Source organism: Drosophila pseudoobscura, chromosome 3, assembly GCF_009870125.1.
Source record: "Drosophila pseudoobscura strain MV-25-SWS-2005 chromosome 3, UCI_Dpse_MV25, whole genome shotgun sequence".
Classification (NCBI taxonomy): Eukaryota; Metazoa; Arthropoda; class Insecta; order Diptera; family Drosophilidae; genus Drosophila; species Drosophila pseudoobscura.
Window position 1 is genome coordinate 6337328 of NC_046680.1, and position 17813 is coordinate 6355140.

General features: G+C 47.6%; 2 protein-coding genes across 13 annotated transcripts in view; both read right to left on the reverse strand.

Annotated features, from left to right (window-relative positions):
• Positions 1-146: 146 nt before the first annotated feature.
• LOC4803645 (diacylglycerol O-acyltransferase 2-like) lies at positions 147-2088 on the reverse strand. Its single transcript, XM_001360292.4, has 6 exons — positions 1960-2088; positions 1800-1897; positions 1609-1740; positions 1189-1530; positions 930-1129; positions 147-863 (listed from the first exon to the last, which is right to left on the reverse strand). Exons 1-6 carry the CDS (start codon positions 2086-2088, stop codon positions 706-708), a joined length of 1059 nt encoding a protein of 352 aa, XP_001360329.2. The 3' UTR covers positions 147-705.
• A 3659-nt stretch (positions 2089-5747) lies between these two features.
• The window catches only part of Prosap (SH3 and multiple ankyrin repeat domains prosap), a 67026-nt gene continuing 54960 nt past the window's right edge, over positions 5748-17813 (reverse strand). For 5 of the 12 annotated variants that reach the window (XM_033378446.1, XM_033378442.1, XM_033378443.1 and 2 more), the window contains 9 exons: positions 17324-17449; positions 16924-17255; positions 16688-16856; positions 16125-16319; positions 15879-15945; positions 14395-14868; positions 13173-13812; positions 11089-13113; positions 7938-9552 (listed from right to left, as the gene is read on the reverse strand). In XM_033378446.1, the coding sequence (XP_033234337.1) occupies positions 7938-9552; positions 11089-13113; positions 13173-13812; positions 14395-14868; positions 15879-15945; positions 16125-16319; positions 16688-16856; positions 16924-17255; positions 17324-17449 (5643 nt within the window). Of the gene's footprint in view, positions 9553-11088; positions 13114-13172; positions 13813-14394; positions 14869-15878; positions 15946-16124; positions 16320-16687; positions 16857-16923; positions 17256-17323; positions 17450-17813 lie in introns of all 12 variants that reach the window. The other 7 variants (XM_033378449.1, XM_033378448.1, XM_033378450.1 and 4 more) reach the window with 5 other exon arrangements.

Consider the following 17813-nt stretch of genomic DNA (forward strand, 5'->3'; position numbering starts at 1 on the left):
CCAATTTATGCCAAGTGTTCCTTTCTCAAAGAATATACCATAAAATATACATATAGGCGAATACTTTTCAAAATATTTGAAAATTTGTAGATAAGTCTCTAAGTCTACGAGTACTTGAAAACTTTGAAAAATTAAGCCAACTGCAAGTACTTAAAACTAGCATCCCAATTGAACTTATATATTCCATAAAATTTCAAATATTGCCATTGCTTAAGAGTTTAAAAACGGAAAATACAAATTAAAATAAAAAGAAAAAGAAAACTAGCAAGAAATTGGATAAGTGTTACTAAATTAAATTGTACCTTAATGAAATTCTGCGATTGAATCTTTCCTAGCGTAGCACGTACTCTTACCAAAATCAAATTCCTTATAGTTGTTAAAGCATATACAAGGCGGAAGATGATAATTCAATTAATGAATGATCAGAGCATGGCATCGTGGCACAAAATGCGCAATTAATTTAAGCTTTTCCAAATACGAATTACAAAATTACAATCCAGCTCCTTGTTCTTTTTGTATATATAAATAATTGGTAATAATTAATAAAAGGAAAACAACAAAACATATGTATAGTATGCTTTCGTTAAACATAATCCTTAAACTCGACTTTGTGTGTGTGTTGTGTTTGTGCTTAAATGCTTAGAAAGCAGAAGGGTTATCCTTCTACACTGAAGATCACTTTTGGCCTGAGAATATCTGAGGCAGTTACTGTATAACCAGCTTGCTGTTCTTTGAGTTCGGTATATATTTCTCCTTATAAAGATCGAACATCCTCTCGAGGTCCTCTATGACTTGTCTATGGACTTTGTCCACATAGGCGGCATCCGGTTGCTCACTCTTTACCACATCGATGGGGGAGCCAACTGGGGAATCAAAATGTTTATTAGAGATTGCGGATTTTCTTTCATACGGACTGCGCTGATACTCACCAACTTGGACGATGCGACGGCGTTGGGGCAGGAAGCCTACGGAATAGTTGAAGATGCCACGACCCACTGGTATAAGCGGGGATATTCCCGTCAGTTTCTTCACCACAGACTGCACGCGACGCAGCAACGAGTCTGGTGGATTGGCCACCTGATCGAATATATCCACCTCCCCGAAGGAAAACGTGGGAACAATTGGTGATCTGGATGGAGAAGAAGGTTACTTCCGTATTTGCATAACATATTTCCAGCATTAGCTCACCCCGTTCGAATGGCCATTTTGACGAATCCCTTGCGGTTCTTCAGGGTCAGAATATACTTCCCGGGATGCGAGTCCATGGCTTCCTGGGCGCCCCCTACCAGTATGGCCACCGCATTGGACGTGAAGCCATCGCTATTACCCGCATGCTTTGGATCATTCGATTTGGTTAGCAGTCGGACCAGGGACTCCTTGGACACCGACACCATTCCCCACCAGCGCACAATTTCACGGAGCAGCGGTGTTCGGAAGTGTTGATTCAAGGTGCCCACCTTGGGACGGATCTGGGGAAACAACTCCAGCCATTTGCCGATGTCCAGTCCCATGTTGACGCAAACTCCAGTTCTATTTCAGGGATCATTTTAATGTATGTGTCTTCACTTGAGTAGCCCGATAAGATTGGCTATCTGTCGGCCTGCTTACCCGAGTATGCCATGGGGAAAGCTGGCCAAGATGTAGTTTCTGTTTGGTGGCAGGTCTACTGTCTTTACTAGCTCTATGGGAAAATAGTCGCGATAGTTCCGATATAGACGATTCGAACGGTTTATCATCCAGCTAAGGGAGATTTTGAATATGATACGATTATCTCTACAATAATTATCTTACAGACTTACCCATTGCCTTCCAAGATGGAGTAGTTTCTCTTGTGATCCACAAACATATAAACAAAATAAATGAGCATCAAAGTGCGGAGTATGATGCCCCCATAGAACTGAGAAAGATAAACACTATGCAGATGAACAAGTTGACCAATGTGGGCACTCCTTTGGTTACCAGCAGGACTGCAACAACGAGGCAGGCTAAAAGGGGCAGCGTGAAGAACGTGACGGTGAGAACCGCTGTGACCAGGGTCTGCAGGCGTCGTGCCAGCGGGACGTGTAGGGGAGCCCACTCGATTTTCATGTTATTGTCTATTAGTACAAGCACTCCACGGATCTGACAGAAAAGTACCCGGTACTAGCGACTCTGTCGATGGCTCTCCAGCTACTAAATGACAGCGAAATAACGACAAACAAATTTCAATATACAATACTGATACTTATCCTTATCATCGAAGCGACCCGTCTACGTCTACTCGTGCGGAGGGCGGGCGCTTTGGTAATCCTATATTGCTGTTAGCAGTTTAAGAACCCCACTTCGGGGAGATAAACATAAGTATTGATAATTGCTTAAGCGTCGACGCACTTGACACAGACCACCAGAAATTGTAGTAAGATCCAGCGATAGCGCTAGGATACCCTACGCTGATTTCCGCCACCCACTCCACACCGATTTATGTGCTCAAATTATAGTCAAATTATCGTTTCATTTACCAATCATTTAATAGTTATTTCTGTGGGGCGGCTGTAAATTTTGATTGCGAACCACGATAGCGGTTGACTTTTAATCGGAGCATGGCAAATCATGCTGTTGGCATGCGAGTAGTCTTCTCTATCGGGTCTCTCACACGACCTTTAAGACTAACACTTTCGGGCTCTGGTTCGCAACAGACACTCTTCGAATTATGCGTAGCTACAATGTTTGCTCCTTGATAAGATGCTCTGTTCAATTTCATGCACTCTCACTGGGCGGTCTTATCAGGCAAGTGCCTCCACGACTGGGCCAGTGCTGAGTCATGCAGCAGTTGTTACAGTCTCTGATGGAAAAACTATTGTAACTGACGTAAGCACGCATATGAATATGAATATGTTGTGTTGTGTCAATTAGAACTGGTTCTCCATCCTCTAATCGCTGTCAATCAACAACAATGACAAACGCATGGAAATGGAAATGTGCCACTTGAAAACAAATTTATGTCACTCATGTTTTGGCTATCGACTTATTCTCACGACTTGGAGAACAATGCTCAACGATTTTCTTATTGACCCCCTCCCGGTAGAGTTATCGCCTTTCTAGAACAGAACCGATGTCGATGGGGAACAATTTTTAACTAACCAGACGGGTTGCCAGAGGCAGAAAGCACGATTTGCGACGTGTTTAAAGTAAGCGAGTACATATGTATATGTATATAAAGTAATTATAATGTATAAATTATCTGGCCCTATTTAATTGAAAGCACTAGTATAGCCGAAATATAGCGTACAGAAAAAGTAAGTACTTTAATTATTAGCACAGTAATTACACAGTAGAACCTTCTCTCCCAGGATCAGGTGAATCCAGACTCCAGAATATCGACTTCGAAAATTTAATAATGATTTTTCCCGATATATGTATGCCCTATATGGCAGAAACCCCAAAAGTATGGCATGAATTATAAAAATCAAACGTTCTCCATTTTTTTCCAACACCAAAAGTATGGCACGATTTAACATATACTATAACCAGTCGTACTAAAAATATAAAAAATCGAACCACATCGGCGATGTTTTGCAATTTAAATGATGTAACTTTTCGTCGACTTTTAGTCGACTTCCAGCCGCAGATAGGGGAAGACAATCCCCCCCAGAAAAATCAGGAATCCTCAAGATTCCTTCTTAGCTGAACCGAAAGACAATTTAGAAATACCTGTGTGAACCCTGCCCTGAAAAGCGACTTTAATTATTCAGCTTCCAAAGATAAATAACCTTTTTCCTGAAAGGATTCTCGGCTTAAGTCGATTTTCTGCCCATTCCAAAGGAAAATTCTCCAGTGAGGCCGGCCACAATGCAGAGCAAAAGAATCTTGAGCTTCATCTTCAGTTTTGAAATGAGTTGGGTCCCCATCTTTCTCTGCTCTTTAAGGAATATTTATATTCCGATTCCTAACCGAATTGGCAACGCCTTTTAATCTTTTGGATTCCCGATTAGGTCCGGTGTTTGCACTTTTTAGCAAAGGTCATTCGTTATTGTGACCCAAGAACACTAAAGAACCCAATGGAAATCACACAAGAACTAAAGGATTGGGTAAACGAAATTTAATTGCCTGAGGAATCGAAGGAATACCTTTCATTGAGGTGGGCCACAATGAACAGTAGGAGCATCTTCAGCTTCATCTTGATGTTGATATCCACGGCGGCGGCTGCCTTCGCCTTGAGTATCTGCTGCAGATGTTGCTGGTGGGCTAGCTGCTGTTGCTGATGCAGCAACGGCACCCAAAAAACATCTATCCGCCCAAGGTCCCAGATATCATCATACGTGGCAGGTATAGGGTGAGAATATGGTGGGTGAGGTCGACGGGTCTGTAATTAAAACTCGTGCGACTTCCAGCCGCAGATAAGGGAAGACAATTCCCCCAGAAAAATCAGGAATCCTCAAGATTCTTCTTAGCGGAACCAAAAGACTATTTAGAAATACCTGTGTGAACCCTGCCCTGAAAAGCGACTTTAATAATTCAGCTTCGGGTTTATTTTTCAAAAGATACCATTTCTACATAGGTATTATATCCCTTTCTCCTGAAAGGATTGTCGGTTTAAGGCTATTTTCTGCCCAATCCAAAAGAATATTGATTAGTGCCGGCCACAATGCAGAGCAAAATAATCTTGAGCTTCATCTTCAGTTTTGAAATGAGTTGGGTCCCCATCGCTCTGTGTCTTTTATAGAATATTTCTATTCCCTTCCCTAAACGAATTGGCAACGCCTTTAAACCTTTAGATTCCCGATTAGGTCCGGTGTTTGCACTTGTCAGCAAAGGTCAATCGTTATTGTGACCCCAGAATATTAAAGAACCCAATGTAAAGCAAACAAGAACTAAATGATTGGCAAAACGAAATGTAATTGCCTGTGGAATGGAAGGAATACCTTCCATTGAGGTGGGCCACAATGAACAGCATCTTCAGCGTCATCTTGATGTTGATCTTCAGTTTTTGAATATCAGTGATTCCAATAATACTATTACGAGCATTCATCTCTATTGGGTCTCTCACAAGACCTTAATGCCTAACAGTTTCGGGCTCTGGTTCGCAACAGACATTCTTCGAATTATGCGTAGCTACAATGTTTGCTCCTTGATAAGATGAAAAACTATCTATAAACTATAAACTAGCTGACGTAAGCAAGCATATGAATATGAATATGTTGTGTTGTGTCAATTAGCAACAATGACAAACGCATGAAAATGGAGATAGATACAATAGTATGTATAGTCAGTATCACTTATGTTTTGGCTATCGACTTATTCTGGATTTGGAGAACAATGCTCGACGATTTGCTTATTGACCCCTTATTAGCCCTATTTAATTGAATGCTAGATCATTTTAATTACTAGCGCATCAAATAAAAGTACATACTCTCACAGGGTCAGGAGAATCCAGACTCCAGAATGTCAACTACGAAAATGAGGTCGATTTTTGGAAAATTTAATAATGATTGCTTCCGAGATTCGTGAAAATATTGGCACTATATGGCAGAAACCCCAAAGTATGGCATGAATTACAAAAATAAAACGTTCTCCATTTTTTTTAATGATGCAACTTTTAGATGTTTTTGCGAAAATCGTAAAAAGATAGATATCTTTTTTCCGATGCCAATCGAATGATAAGATCATGCGTTACATTGCCAACATATAGCGTACAGAAAGATACCAGCATTTTAATTATATTTAAGTTCGAATTTAAGATGGAATTTCTGCTCAGCAAACAGTTGAAATAGTTTTCATTCATATTTATTGATTCTTCATACGCATGTTCATAATACATAATTGCATATTTGATGACTTATGATAGATATTTGCCATAATTTTAAATATATGCTTTTAAAGTGTATGTGGGTGTGTGTATGTGAGTGTGCTTTAATCGTTTAACATTATCATTGTGGTGTATGCATATTCAATATTCGTTTATACTCGTATAGCTTCCGGCATTCGCAATTGAACGCTGAACAGCTGAACGTAATCGGTTTACATATAATGCGCATAATATAGGTTTAAGAATGTATGTATCTACTCGTAGACGTGTGTAGGACTTAACTGAGCAATCCACATGGATATCCCAGGTAGTTTAACTTAGTAACTAGCAAGCTTGACGGCTAATCATACATGTTTCTGTATATACTCGTATGTAAGGGGGTGTATGTGTGGCGTGGGCTTGAACTAAAACAATTTACAAATAATTAGCAACTATTGCGAGAACTAAAAAGTGTGATAAAATCTAGTTAGATGCTAGATCTGCCGATAATTACTTGTATGTTATATTATGTTTATGGTTTAGCTTTATGGGTACTAACTTTTCAACACTTAGATTCTAGAGAAAAGGTGCGGCCTGCCAATTGGAAAGATTTCACTATACTCGTATTACCACTCAATTCTTGCATATCTCAAAGAGCCTGCAGCCTCGTTTAAACAGTGTAAATGCATCAATCGTTTGTTTGGTGATTGGAGTTCTTCGTTATTATTCAATTGTCTCATCTATGAATGTGTGATTCTGTGAATTCTGTTTCTCTTTCTGCTTCAGTGCTTGTATCGTATCTGTATCTTTATCTGTGGTTGTGTTTTAGTATGAATTATGCAATAAGATCAGCCTTAGTTATATAATAATTGTTACTCGTGAAAACGCATTCTGTAAGTTTGGGTTGCCTATGACGATATTTGCGTTAAGCGCTGGCAAATATGTGAGAACCTCTTTCAATATTTCAATAATACGCGACTTTCCTCCTTCGGCAAGTTTAAGGGTTTCTCTAAAAAACAATTGTACAAAAAATCTATTAAAGTAAAAATCTGTAAATTTTACTAGCAAAAATTTACTTTTTGTTTTCGTTTTGGATTTCCAAATTGTTTTTGTTTTTTCTTCTTCTTCTTTTTATATTATAAAATTTCCGAGGCTATGGTATATCGTGTTATATTCATGTTTAAAAACATTACAAGTTTTAGTATCGGTTTAGTATTTAATTTAGTTGACTTGACTTGACTGGAAATTCGGCTAAATGCTCAAATACAAATCTTATTGTTACGCGGTGCAACGTCTATCGCATTCTCCCGTTCTTTAGGCATATAAAACCTACGCTAGTTGTGTATTGGATTAATAATGTTAATGTCGCTTAAATAGTTTGTGCACTAGTCGAACACGAGCACGAATACGAATACGAATACGAACACGAACACGAACTCGAATGATCAATGGATGGATACTGAAGAAATTAACCTGCCCTGGCGGCCCCCTCAACATTACGAACTAAATCGGCTATGCATACATATATACGTGGCTACTTCTTTTGGGGCATTTCATCGACACTGTGCAGATCGAAAGCAAACTAAAGAAACGAATACATTCAGTTCGATTCAGTTTGTTTTCAATGGTTGGAACAGGCGTTTGGGTGTGGTTTTGGTGACTAACATAATACAATATTGCATACAAACGCGCACACTTTCTGTCGGATTAGAAATATTTTTGTTTAGTTGCTGCTCTCGGTCAGCCTACATAAATTTATATCACACTCAATAAATATAATAAAAGTAATTTAAGATTGTGTTTCGTATAGCTTCCCTCTGTTAGAACACACATGCACGCACCTAACATCCGTCTCTATTTGCAATATTTGCATTTATAATTACTTTCTTGTGGGTTTAGCGCATTGAACTTGAATGTTGTGTATCTGCTGTGAATATACAGAAGTAGCAACGATTTGATTTGTGTCTGAAATGGATCCATTGCTATGCCTGCTATGTATTCTATGCCTTCGTGTTGCTTAATGCTCTACTTGTGGCGTCTTTCCTCGGGTGCAGGCAGCCGCAGCTATTCGTTGTGAATGGCAATGACTGTTGACTAACTCTAATTAACGACTTAACGATTTGGCAAATGTTAGATTTGATTCCCGCAGCTCGTGCAGCTCTTCCAGCTCAGCCTAGTGCAGCCGATGGTGATTGGCCTTGGGCATGGTGCCAACGATGCGAACTCGTCCCAAAGTGCCAACGGCTCCAGCGCCAGCCCCGCCTGACAGACGCTGATGGTGGTGCAGCATCTGTTGTTGTTGCTGCTGTTGAAGCTGTTGTTGCTGTTGGAGTTGTTGCTGTTGGAGTTGTTGGTGTTGAATCTGTTGCTGTTGAATCTGCTGGTGTTGATGCTGCTGAGGGTGATACTGGCCGCCTGGCAGATGCGGCTGCGACTGCGGCGCGTGCTTGGCATCGTTACAATCGCAGAACTGCGGCGGCGGCGCCAGGACCAAGTTCTCGGTGCACAGCTGCATATTGTTGTTGCCAGGCTGCGCTACAGTCGCCCCGCCCGGACCACCAGCAACAGCAGCAGAGGCAACAGCCACCAACTGTCCGCTGGGCAAGACGCCCACAATATGCGTGGCCATCTGCTGCTGCTGTTGCTGGTGTTGGATCTGCTGGAGCTGGTGTGGGTGGGGATGGGGATGCTGGCGTTGCAATGTGTGCTGCGGAACCTCACCATCGCTGTCGGCCTCCAGCGGCGGCGGCAACTGCATTAGCGAGACGGCCGAGGTGCGGGTCACGCCCCGCTGCATGGCAATGGCCGCCGCCTGCTTGCGTGTGAGCGAGTTGTGCCGCTGGAAGGCCTTGGCAGGCGGCGAGGGGCTCAGGTCTCCGTCGTCATCCTCCAGGTCGGAACGCTGCTCCATCTCCGACTCGTGGCCGCTGTTTCCCTTGTGCAACTGCTGCTGATGCTTGGCCACCAGGGCGGCCGTGTTGCTGGCTCCTCCGGCGGCGGCTGCCTTCGCCTTGAGGATCTGCTGCAGATGTTGCTGGTGGGCCAGCTGCTGTTGCTGTTGCTGCAGGATCTGCTGCTGCGTGGCTATCAATTTCTGGTTGGGATTCGCCTGCTGTTGCAGCTGCTGCTGCTGCTGTTGCTGCTGATGATGATGCACGTTGGGTATGCGCCCCAGAACCTGTGGACTCATCACGGATGTGGCATTGTTGCCGCCGAGAGATTTCATGTTGATGTTGCTGGCCATTGTAGCCACATTGGCTGTCGGCTTGGTGATAAGCTGCTGCTGCTGCTGCTGATGCTGCTGTATAACGGGAGCGTGCTGCTGTTGCACCAACTGCTTGACAGTCAGCGTGGTGGTGGCTCCTCCACTTGCTGCTCCAATGTTGATTGTTGTCTTGGCCATGGGCTTGGTGGATGCCATGGGCTGATCGGGTATAGTCTTCGGCTCCTCCACAATAGTCACTGTCGGCTTCTTCTTGATAGTGTCAGTGGGCTTGGGGACTGCCGCTGCTGCTGCAGCTCCTCCTCCTCCTCCTGTGGCCATCAGACCGTCTTGATCGCTGCTTACACCAGAACTGCTAGTGTCGCACTCATCTTCGCCTGGCCCTGGACCTGGACCTGGAGATGGCTGTGGTTGTTGCTGCTGCTGTTGTTGCTCCTCGTCAGACTTCTTCGCGAAGCCATTGGGCGAGGACTTGGAGGTCTTAAGATTACTGCGTATGCGTTGGATTTCCTCCACCGACAGCGAATGTGAGATGGACGCACTGCCGGAGTTCGAGCTGCTGCCACTGTGGGGGAGACAAAGGGAAAATTAGCAAATCTGCAGTTCAGTTTAGAGGCACCCAAAAAACAAGTCTCCGCCCAGGTCCCAGATACCATCAGACGTGGCAGGTATAGGGTGAGAATATGGTGGATGAGGTCGACGAGTCTGTAATTACAACTCGTGCGACTTCCAGCCGCAGATAAGGGAAGACAATCCACCCCAGAAAAATCAGGAATCCTCAAGATGCCTTCTTAACGGAACCAAAAGACTATTTAGTGTGAACCCTGCCCTAATAAAGCGACTTTAATAATTCAGCTTCGGGTTTATTTTTCAAAGGATACCATTTCTACATAGGTATTATATCCCAAAGATAAATAACCTTTCTCCTGAAAGGATTGTCGGTTTAAGGCTATTTTCTGCCCAATCCAAAAGAATATTGATTAGTGCCGGCCACAATGCAGAGCAAAATAATCTTGAGCTTCATCTTCAGTTTTCAAATGAGTTGGGTCCCCATCGCTCTGTGCCTTTTATTGAATATTTCTATTCCCTTCCCTAAACGAATTGGCAACGCCTTTTAAACCTTTAGATTCCCGATTAGGTCCGGTGTTTGCACTTTTCAGCAAAGGTCAATCGTTAAACGAAATTAAACGAAATTTAATTGCTTGAGGAATGGAAGGAATACCTTCCATTGAGGTGGGCCACAATGAGCAGTAGAAGCATCTTCAGCTTCAGCGTCATCTTGATGTTGATCTTCAGTTTTTGAATGACCCATGACTAGCACCTAATACGACTTTTATAGATGATTTCATAGTCGAATTGTCAACGCCTTCATAACATCCAATATCGTTATAGACTCATTCCAACACACTATTAGCCATGCATATTTGAGTAAAACGTTAATTTTCGATTCGAATGGATGCAAGCACCGGACACGATCGGGAATCTATGAGTTGGCACTCCTATGGAATGTGTTGCCAATTCAATTAGTGACGGGGAAAGTCTAGAAAAGATTCCGCCTAAAGAGGACTTAACTTAGGTTTGATATATCGACATCTAAAGATATATCTGTGTGTTCTTGTACTCATGCTCATCTACACATCTGCGCACGATGATAAGGTAGCTCCTAGATATGTACGTTCTCGTATGTGAAGGAGGAGTCTAAGGTCGTGGCTTTGGTCCAAATGCTAGTCCAAAGTCCAAAGAGAGACTTATGCAAACACCGGATATAATCATTAATCCATTAGGTAGTTAAGGCATTGCCAAGTCTATTAGAGACGAGGACTTTCTATAAAAAATTACTCGATGGAGAACTCAAATCATTCACACGCCCATTTCGGGTGGGTTCAAGAAGTACTATATCCGATAAGCGACAAACCGATAAACAAAGTGAAGGGTTCGGGGGTCACTGAATAGTGTCTAAGCTGTCTAGGCTTCGCTTTCCTATTCCCTAGTCGTACCTCAGTCACAATCGCCTTTGAATCCGATTCTCTCTTTACTTGATCTCCGGCTTTAATGTAGATCTCTAGAGATGCGCCACTGATTTGGGTTCGACTTCGCTTACCTGGCCTGACTGTTGCCGCTGGTCTCGGGCACATCGAACAGGGCTATCTTCTCGTTGAGCTTCGTGTTGCGCGCCACCAGAATCGAGTTCTCGTCCTCCCCATCCGACTCGCTGCAGCTGTAGTCCGGCTCGGGGATGGGCGGGGCTCCACCTCCACCACCACCACCACCATTCCCATTTCCATTCTGTGCTGCTTGCTGAGCTGCAGCTGGCGCCGGCTGGGACTGCAACTGAGACTGTGGTGGCGGTGGTGCAGGCGGGGACTGGGGCTCCGGTTGCTGTTGCTGCTGCTGTTGCTGCACTGGCACCTGCACCTGAGGCGCCGCATAGTGGGAGGTCGCTCCAGTGGGCTGCTGCTGAGGCTGCTGTTGTTGCTGCTGCGGACGCATCTGTGTGGGAGCTGCATACTGGCTGACCTGGTGCTGTGCCTGTGGCTGTACCTGTGGCAGTGGCTGATGCTGTTGCTGCTGAGAGCTCGCGGAGGTCTCTTGGGGCGGCTTCTCTTGCGCCTGACGCAGCTTCCAGGCCATCACGTTGCGCAGCTCTTGGGGCGAGGCATAGATCTTGGCGTTGGCCGAGGGATTGAAACTGCTCTGGACGCCATCGATGGCCGCACTGGTCACGGCATCATTCTCGGTCCGCTTCTTCAGCTTCTGCTGCAAGGAGATGGTGCTCTCGTACTCCGAGACGCTGCTTCGGGTCTCCACCTTGACCACCTGGCCGACAGGCGGCGGCGGTGGGGGATGATTGGGTGGGGGAAGCACTGGGCCGGCTGCCCCCTTGGCTTCCATGGTGTTGAGACGCTGCAGCGAGGCGTGCAGCGTGGCCACATCGTCCTGCGAGTGATGACCCTTGCCGGCCGCCTGCCAGATGGACGAGACTGAGCCGTGCAGCTGGGCGCCGTGCAGGTCGGGCGTGGAGTGGAATCGCTTCAAGTCGCGTCCTCCAGCGCCCCCTACTCCCCCGGCCCCACCCACCGTGGGCGTGGCCACTGGCTTGCCACGCAGGGTGCCGCCGCTGCCAATGATCCCTCCGTGCTTGCTCCTGGCCGTCTTGCGCTTCATTTCCGCCACACTGCCGTAGACCAGGGGTCCGCTCCTCATGGGGGATCCGTTCGTGGCGGGAGGAGTGGCCGCACCACTGTCCGTGCCAGACTGGAACCGGGAGCTGGTCATCATGGTGGCATAACGGCTGGCATTGGCGGCAGTGCCATCGCCCTGCTGTCGCTGGAAGAGCTCCTCCAGCTCTGCGGCCGTGATTCGACTGGATGTAGGCCGGGCCTTTATGCTGGCCGTCCGCAGCTGGACGGGGGTGCCGGGTCCTGTCTGATTGTTGTTCCCGTTGCCGTTGCTTGTGGCCACGGACGCCGCAATGGACGTGGCAATGGACTCCACCGAATTGGACTTGGTGTGCTGCACATCGTCCTCCTTCTCGCCGCCGTTCTCGAGGCCAGCCACCATGGACTTGGCCCTGGCCCGTCCCACGCTCAGCGTCGTCTTAGGGTCCCTTCGCGGTGGCATGGGTGCCATCCGCACACTCCCTCCGGCCGAGGAGCCGCCGCCGCCGCCGCCATGACTGCCCGGTCCCATAGACATCTTGCGCGGCAATGTGGCGCACTGGCGGTGCGACGTCTGCGGAGTGCTCGGGCCACTCGACAAGTGCTGGCTGCCGGCCCTGGCCCCGCTGGGCAGGTACTGGACAGTGGCCTGCATCTGGTGGGGGAACTGCGGCGATATCACCGTCATGTTGACCAGGGCTCCCGCCGAGCGGATCATCTCCACCACCTGCTCGTGCGAGGCGGCGCTCACGTCCTCCCCGTTGATGGTCAGCAGGAAGTCGCCCGGCCGCAGGCCAGCCATGTCGGCCACTCCGCCCGGATCCACGTCGTCCAGATACTGCAGAGCCGGAAAACGTTCCGAGGGTCGCAGCTGCATCAGCTGGGAGCTGGCCTTGGCCCCCCGTAAAATGAAGCCGAAGCCGCGCTTGGCGCGGTGCAGCACCACCGAACGTGGGGCATTGTAGGCGCTGCAAAAGATATGGATTATTTTAGGTTGGATTCAATTTCGGCGACTGCATCCTCGTACCTCTTCTTGATGCGCGGCGCAGTGGCGCTGCTGTACTGTCCAATGGAGTTGTTGTTGTTGTTGTGGCTGCCCATGGGGGCACCGCCTGCTCCCCCGTTACTCTCTGTCATCTGCTGTGGCTGCTGGCAGGACCCGTTGCTGGTCATCGAGAGCGAGGGCGAATGGTGGGGCTGCTGCAGCAGGGTGCTCGAGCTGCCCGAGTGCCCGCCGAGGCTGAGCTGCGGCGATCCCTGGTAGGAGGCCGAGGAGGAGGGCTGCTGCTGGTGCTGCTGCTGTTTCTGCTGCTGCTGGTGCTGCAGTGGGGCCTGCTGGTTGGGGGCGGGCATGCCCGTGCTGGCGGTCATCACGTTGGTGATGTGCTTCTGGCGCAGATTCACCTCCTGGACGCAGTCGGCGGGGAAGAAGCCCGACTGATTGGTGCCCCTTACATAGCCCTCGAGGAGGCCGCAGTCGGTGCTGCCCACCACTTCGATGACGTCGCCGGGCTGTAGCCGGATGTGCCCCACTGTGTTGCCGACATACGGCTCCATGCACACGACAGTGGTGCTGGGGTGTCCAATCGAGCAGGCGGCCGAGTCCGAGTTGGTTCCCACGCCCGACGAGTCGCTGATGATGTCGCTCGTATCGCCCAGGGATTTGTCTGTGCGGAGGCAAAGAAAGAGTCAGAATGAGAGTCAGCGTTTGGGTCAGAGTGCGGGGCCACTCATTCGAAAGACATGCACTTTGTGTTTGTGTTTCTGTTTGTGTGGGGTGATGGGGGACACAGAAGCCTCTGGCATGTGGAGGCAAAGCGGTTGAAATAACAATGCGTTGCGGAACTGTGTGATTCATCCGAAGGAAACGAAACGAAACGAAACGAACGGTATGATGTGCGAGTGAATCATGGCAACAGTGTTCCTTAATTGTATCAGAAATGGAATCAGGATCACGGTGTCCCTTTGCTAACATTCAATCAGTATCCACAGAGGAATCGTATAAATAAAACATGCAATTTGTACTTTTCTTTGGTATAAAAAATCTACTTAAAATGCATGCCCATTAAATATATGTATATGTATATGTATTGTAGGAGTATAAGGAGTATATACTTAGCCGCTATACTTATGTACAGAGTGTACAGAGAGTACGGATTACGGATTACGGAGGGAACTCAACTTAAGATTAAACTTAAACATAAGCTTGAAGGCAAATCAAAAAGGAAGAGACGGAAGCGATTGATTACCTGTGACAATGCTGATGTCGTCCTCGTGCGAACGGTGTCCCGAGGAGCCCTCGGAGAGGCTGGAGCTGGCCGAACTGTAGGCGCCCAGCATGTGCTCCGAGGGGCACGGCGAGGGCGGGCCGTGCAGCTGCAGCTGATGCTGATGCAGCTGAAGCTGGTGCTGGTGCTGGTGGTGCAGATGATGGGGATTGTGGTTGTGCTGCTGCTGCTGTTGTTGGTGGTTCTGATGCTGCATCATCATCATCATCAGACCCCCACCGCCAACACTGGCATTGCCCGTTCCGTTTCCGATTCCGTTTCCCATTCCGTTTCCGTTTCCGATGCCATTCGGATGGGCACTGTCACTGATCATTGCACCACCAAGACCACCGCCAGCCGCAGCCAGCAGAGCAGCCCCGGCGGCTCCATTGGCGCTCAGCCAGCCGATGCCCGAGCGCCGCTTCGGATTGTAGCGCGGCGGTCCGCGGAAGGGTACTGTGGTGTAAGGATAGTAAGGATAGTATTTCGCTTTATATGGACATGTGTGTGTGTGTGTGTGTGTATATGTAGCTGTGGTGCAAGTGGTTCTGTGTGTGTGTGTGTGTGTGTGTTAGTCGCAAACCCCACTCCTCCTGCTCCTCCACCACCTCCTCTCTGTTCGATGATCGGAGAAATGCTGGAGCTCTACTCAATCTATTCTTTTGGGGGTTTCTAAGACGGTGGACCCGTGCCGTTGGAGGATTACTTACTCGTACTTACTGTCTGGAAGGTACACGACTCTTACAAACAAAGCATTCGGTCGAGGACATTCTAGCAATGTCCTGCCAAAGAACAAACAAACTTCGCTACGAAAAGTGACGTGACGTGATATGAGAGAGAGAGAGAGACGCACAAGAACGAGCCAAAACGGTTGAATGGAATGGAATGTGGATTGTGGTACATACAGATATTGGATACTATTTGGATACAGTAACAGTGGGTAAACATTAAGAGTAACAATCATAGAGCAAAGAGTATGTATCGCAAACAAGCAAATGCAAAATGCAAAATACGAAATACGAAATACGAGTTACGAAAATGTGTGAATATATAGGCATATAATTTATCTTTAGTTTACATTGATATGAAGGAGGCCTGAGTGATGTTTGATGATTGATGAATGATATGAATGAATGCTCAAGGGGGTGGGAGGAAGGAGGGAAGGAAACTATACGGTTACGACCGATTTGTACAATATAATAAGTAATAGATTGAGTAGAGAGTAAACAAATCCAAACAGAGAGAGAGAGAGAGAGAGATAGAGAACAAATACAAAAATATATAAACTGGAAACTGTTTCAGTTCCATTCGAATATATGAATATGAGTGGGTATATGAGTATAATGACCATGAAGTTCTGCTGCGAGTACGAGTCGAGTGTTCGGAGTGGAGGATGGAAGATGGAGGATGTTGGATGGAGAATGGAGTATAGAGAATGCAGCAATAGCAATGGAGAATGCACTCACCAATATCCTCCGATTTGTAGTTCTCAATGACTTCGGCCAGCTCCAAGTTGCCAGCTATGACAGCCACCTAGGGAAGAGAGAGAGAGGGAGATCGAGAGAGACTTTGGCATTAGATGACCAGGCACCAGACACACTACCCAAAACCAATTGAAACTAAATGTAAATATAAGATACTTAAGGGCTAGACTACAAGCGTAACTACAGTAGCAGCATAATTCCATTCTAGATATACGTTGGACTTTTTACCTGATAGGGAGTTTGGTTGGCAAAGTTCTGGGCGCCGCGCTGGGCGCCGCGAAAGAGAAGCATTCGGGCACAAGCCTCTTGGTTGTTGACGGCGCACACATGCAGCGGACTATTGCCGGACGCATTGCGGCCATCCATGTCAGCACCGTAGAACAGGAGGTGTTCCAAGTGCTGAACCAGGCCGTGCCGACAGGCCTGTCTCATTGCGGATTGCGGATTGCGGATTGCAGATTGAACAGGGCGGAAGGATGCAGATACAGTTGCAGATACAGATGCAGATACAGATGCAGATACAGATACAACCCGCGGGTTACAAAAGAGTTAGAAAGCGTTTGTTTTTGTGTTTGTGTTTGTTTTTTAGAGTTAGAGAGAGGAGAGAAAGTAAAGAGAGAGAATTCAAATATTAATTGGCATTCAGCACTTTGGGGGCAGGGGTACAGACACCGGCTGGGGGACTGCGGGCGGGGGCTTCACCAGAGATTCGACGAGGGGGATAAGCATTGGCAGTTACGAATCTGGGAGTCTACGGGACTGGCGTTTTCAAAGGACCGCCACCGACTGACCTGATGGACCTCGTTCCAGCCCTGGCTATCCTGGATACCGAGCGTCGCGTGGTCGTGCAGCAGGCTCTCCGTGATCTTCGATTCGCACTTTCTGGTTATCGAGATGTACAGCGGCGTGATCCCACGCCCGTCGCGGTAGTTGGGCGAGGCCCCGAGCTCCAGGAGGGTACTGAAAGGAGGGTAGATGATTAGTATATGGATCGCGGATGGTGTGGCCTTTGGAGACTCATCCCAACCTGACCGCCTCCAGGGAGTCGTGCTCCACAGCCCGGTGCAGGGCCGTGGTCCCGTCCTTGGTCCTGTAGTCCAACAGGGCCCCGCCATTGACCAAGGCAATGAGCACTTTGTTCGGTTTCTTGGCACCGGTGGCCACGCTCAGCGGCGTTTCGCCGCTCTCCGAGCAGTGGAAGTTGGGGTCCAGTCCCTTGGCACACATCTTGGCTATCTTCTCCACATGCCCCCCGTTGATGCACTCGAGGAATCGGCGCAGATTGGCCCGGGTGTGCAGGGCCTTCAGCTGGCGCTCGTCCAGGGTCAGCATTTTGTAGACGCGTCGCTTGTACTTGAGCTGCGCGAAAGGAAACAAAGGAGGAGCATTTAAGAGGGATCTATCCAGAGACGCACACGCACACTCACCTCCAAGTAGCCGACGGGGCCGTTGAATGGATAGTCGCCCAGCCGACGCTCTTCATCCAGAAACTTTCCCGCCTTCCCGTTCGAGGGCGGGGCGAAGAGGCCGTAGTTGAAGCTCTCCTTGAGTTCCTGCAACAAAAACAACAGAGGATAAGGGTGAGTGCAAAGGTAAGAGTGTTTCTATGTGCGAATCAGGTGCTCCATTCGCGTGCTCAAGTCGTGTGTGCGCGAGAGTCAGGACAAAGGACTTCCGGCTTGCCAGTGGGCGAACTTCCTTCTCATAAAAGAGTACAACATACATCATATACAGAGACATATACTGTATGTGTGTGTATATAGAATGCTGTACCCTGTACACAGAATCCTTCACAATGTCCTCGCTAATGAGCGCGTGACAGGAGCGCCATCTAGCGACTGCCTCTCACGGGATAGGCACGGGGTGGGGTAAGGGGGAGCGGGTACGGGGTAGGGGGGAGAGACTGTCATTATTTAC

What these genes read in the sequence shown, in the direction of transcription:
- LOC4803645 (XM_001360292.4), bottom strand. Translation starts at nt 2,088, where the DNA reads ATGAAAATCGAGTGGGCTCCCCTACACGTCCCGCTGGCACGACGCCTG. An exon ending in TTTCCCCATGGCATACTCGG is followed by an intron (nt 1,531 to 1,608) that starts GTAAGCAGGCCG and finishes TCCCTGAAATAG; the next exon opens with AACTGGAGTTTGCGTCAACA. An exon ending in CCGTCGCATCGTCCAAGTTG is followed by an intron (nt 864 to 929) that starts GTGAGTATCAGC and finishes TTGATTCCCCAG; the next exon opens with TTGGCTCCCCCATCGATGTG.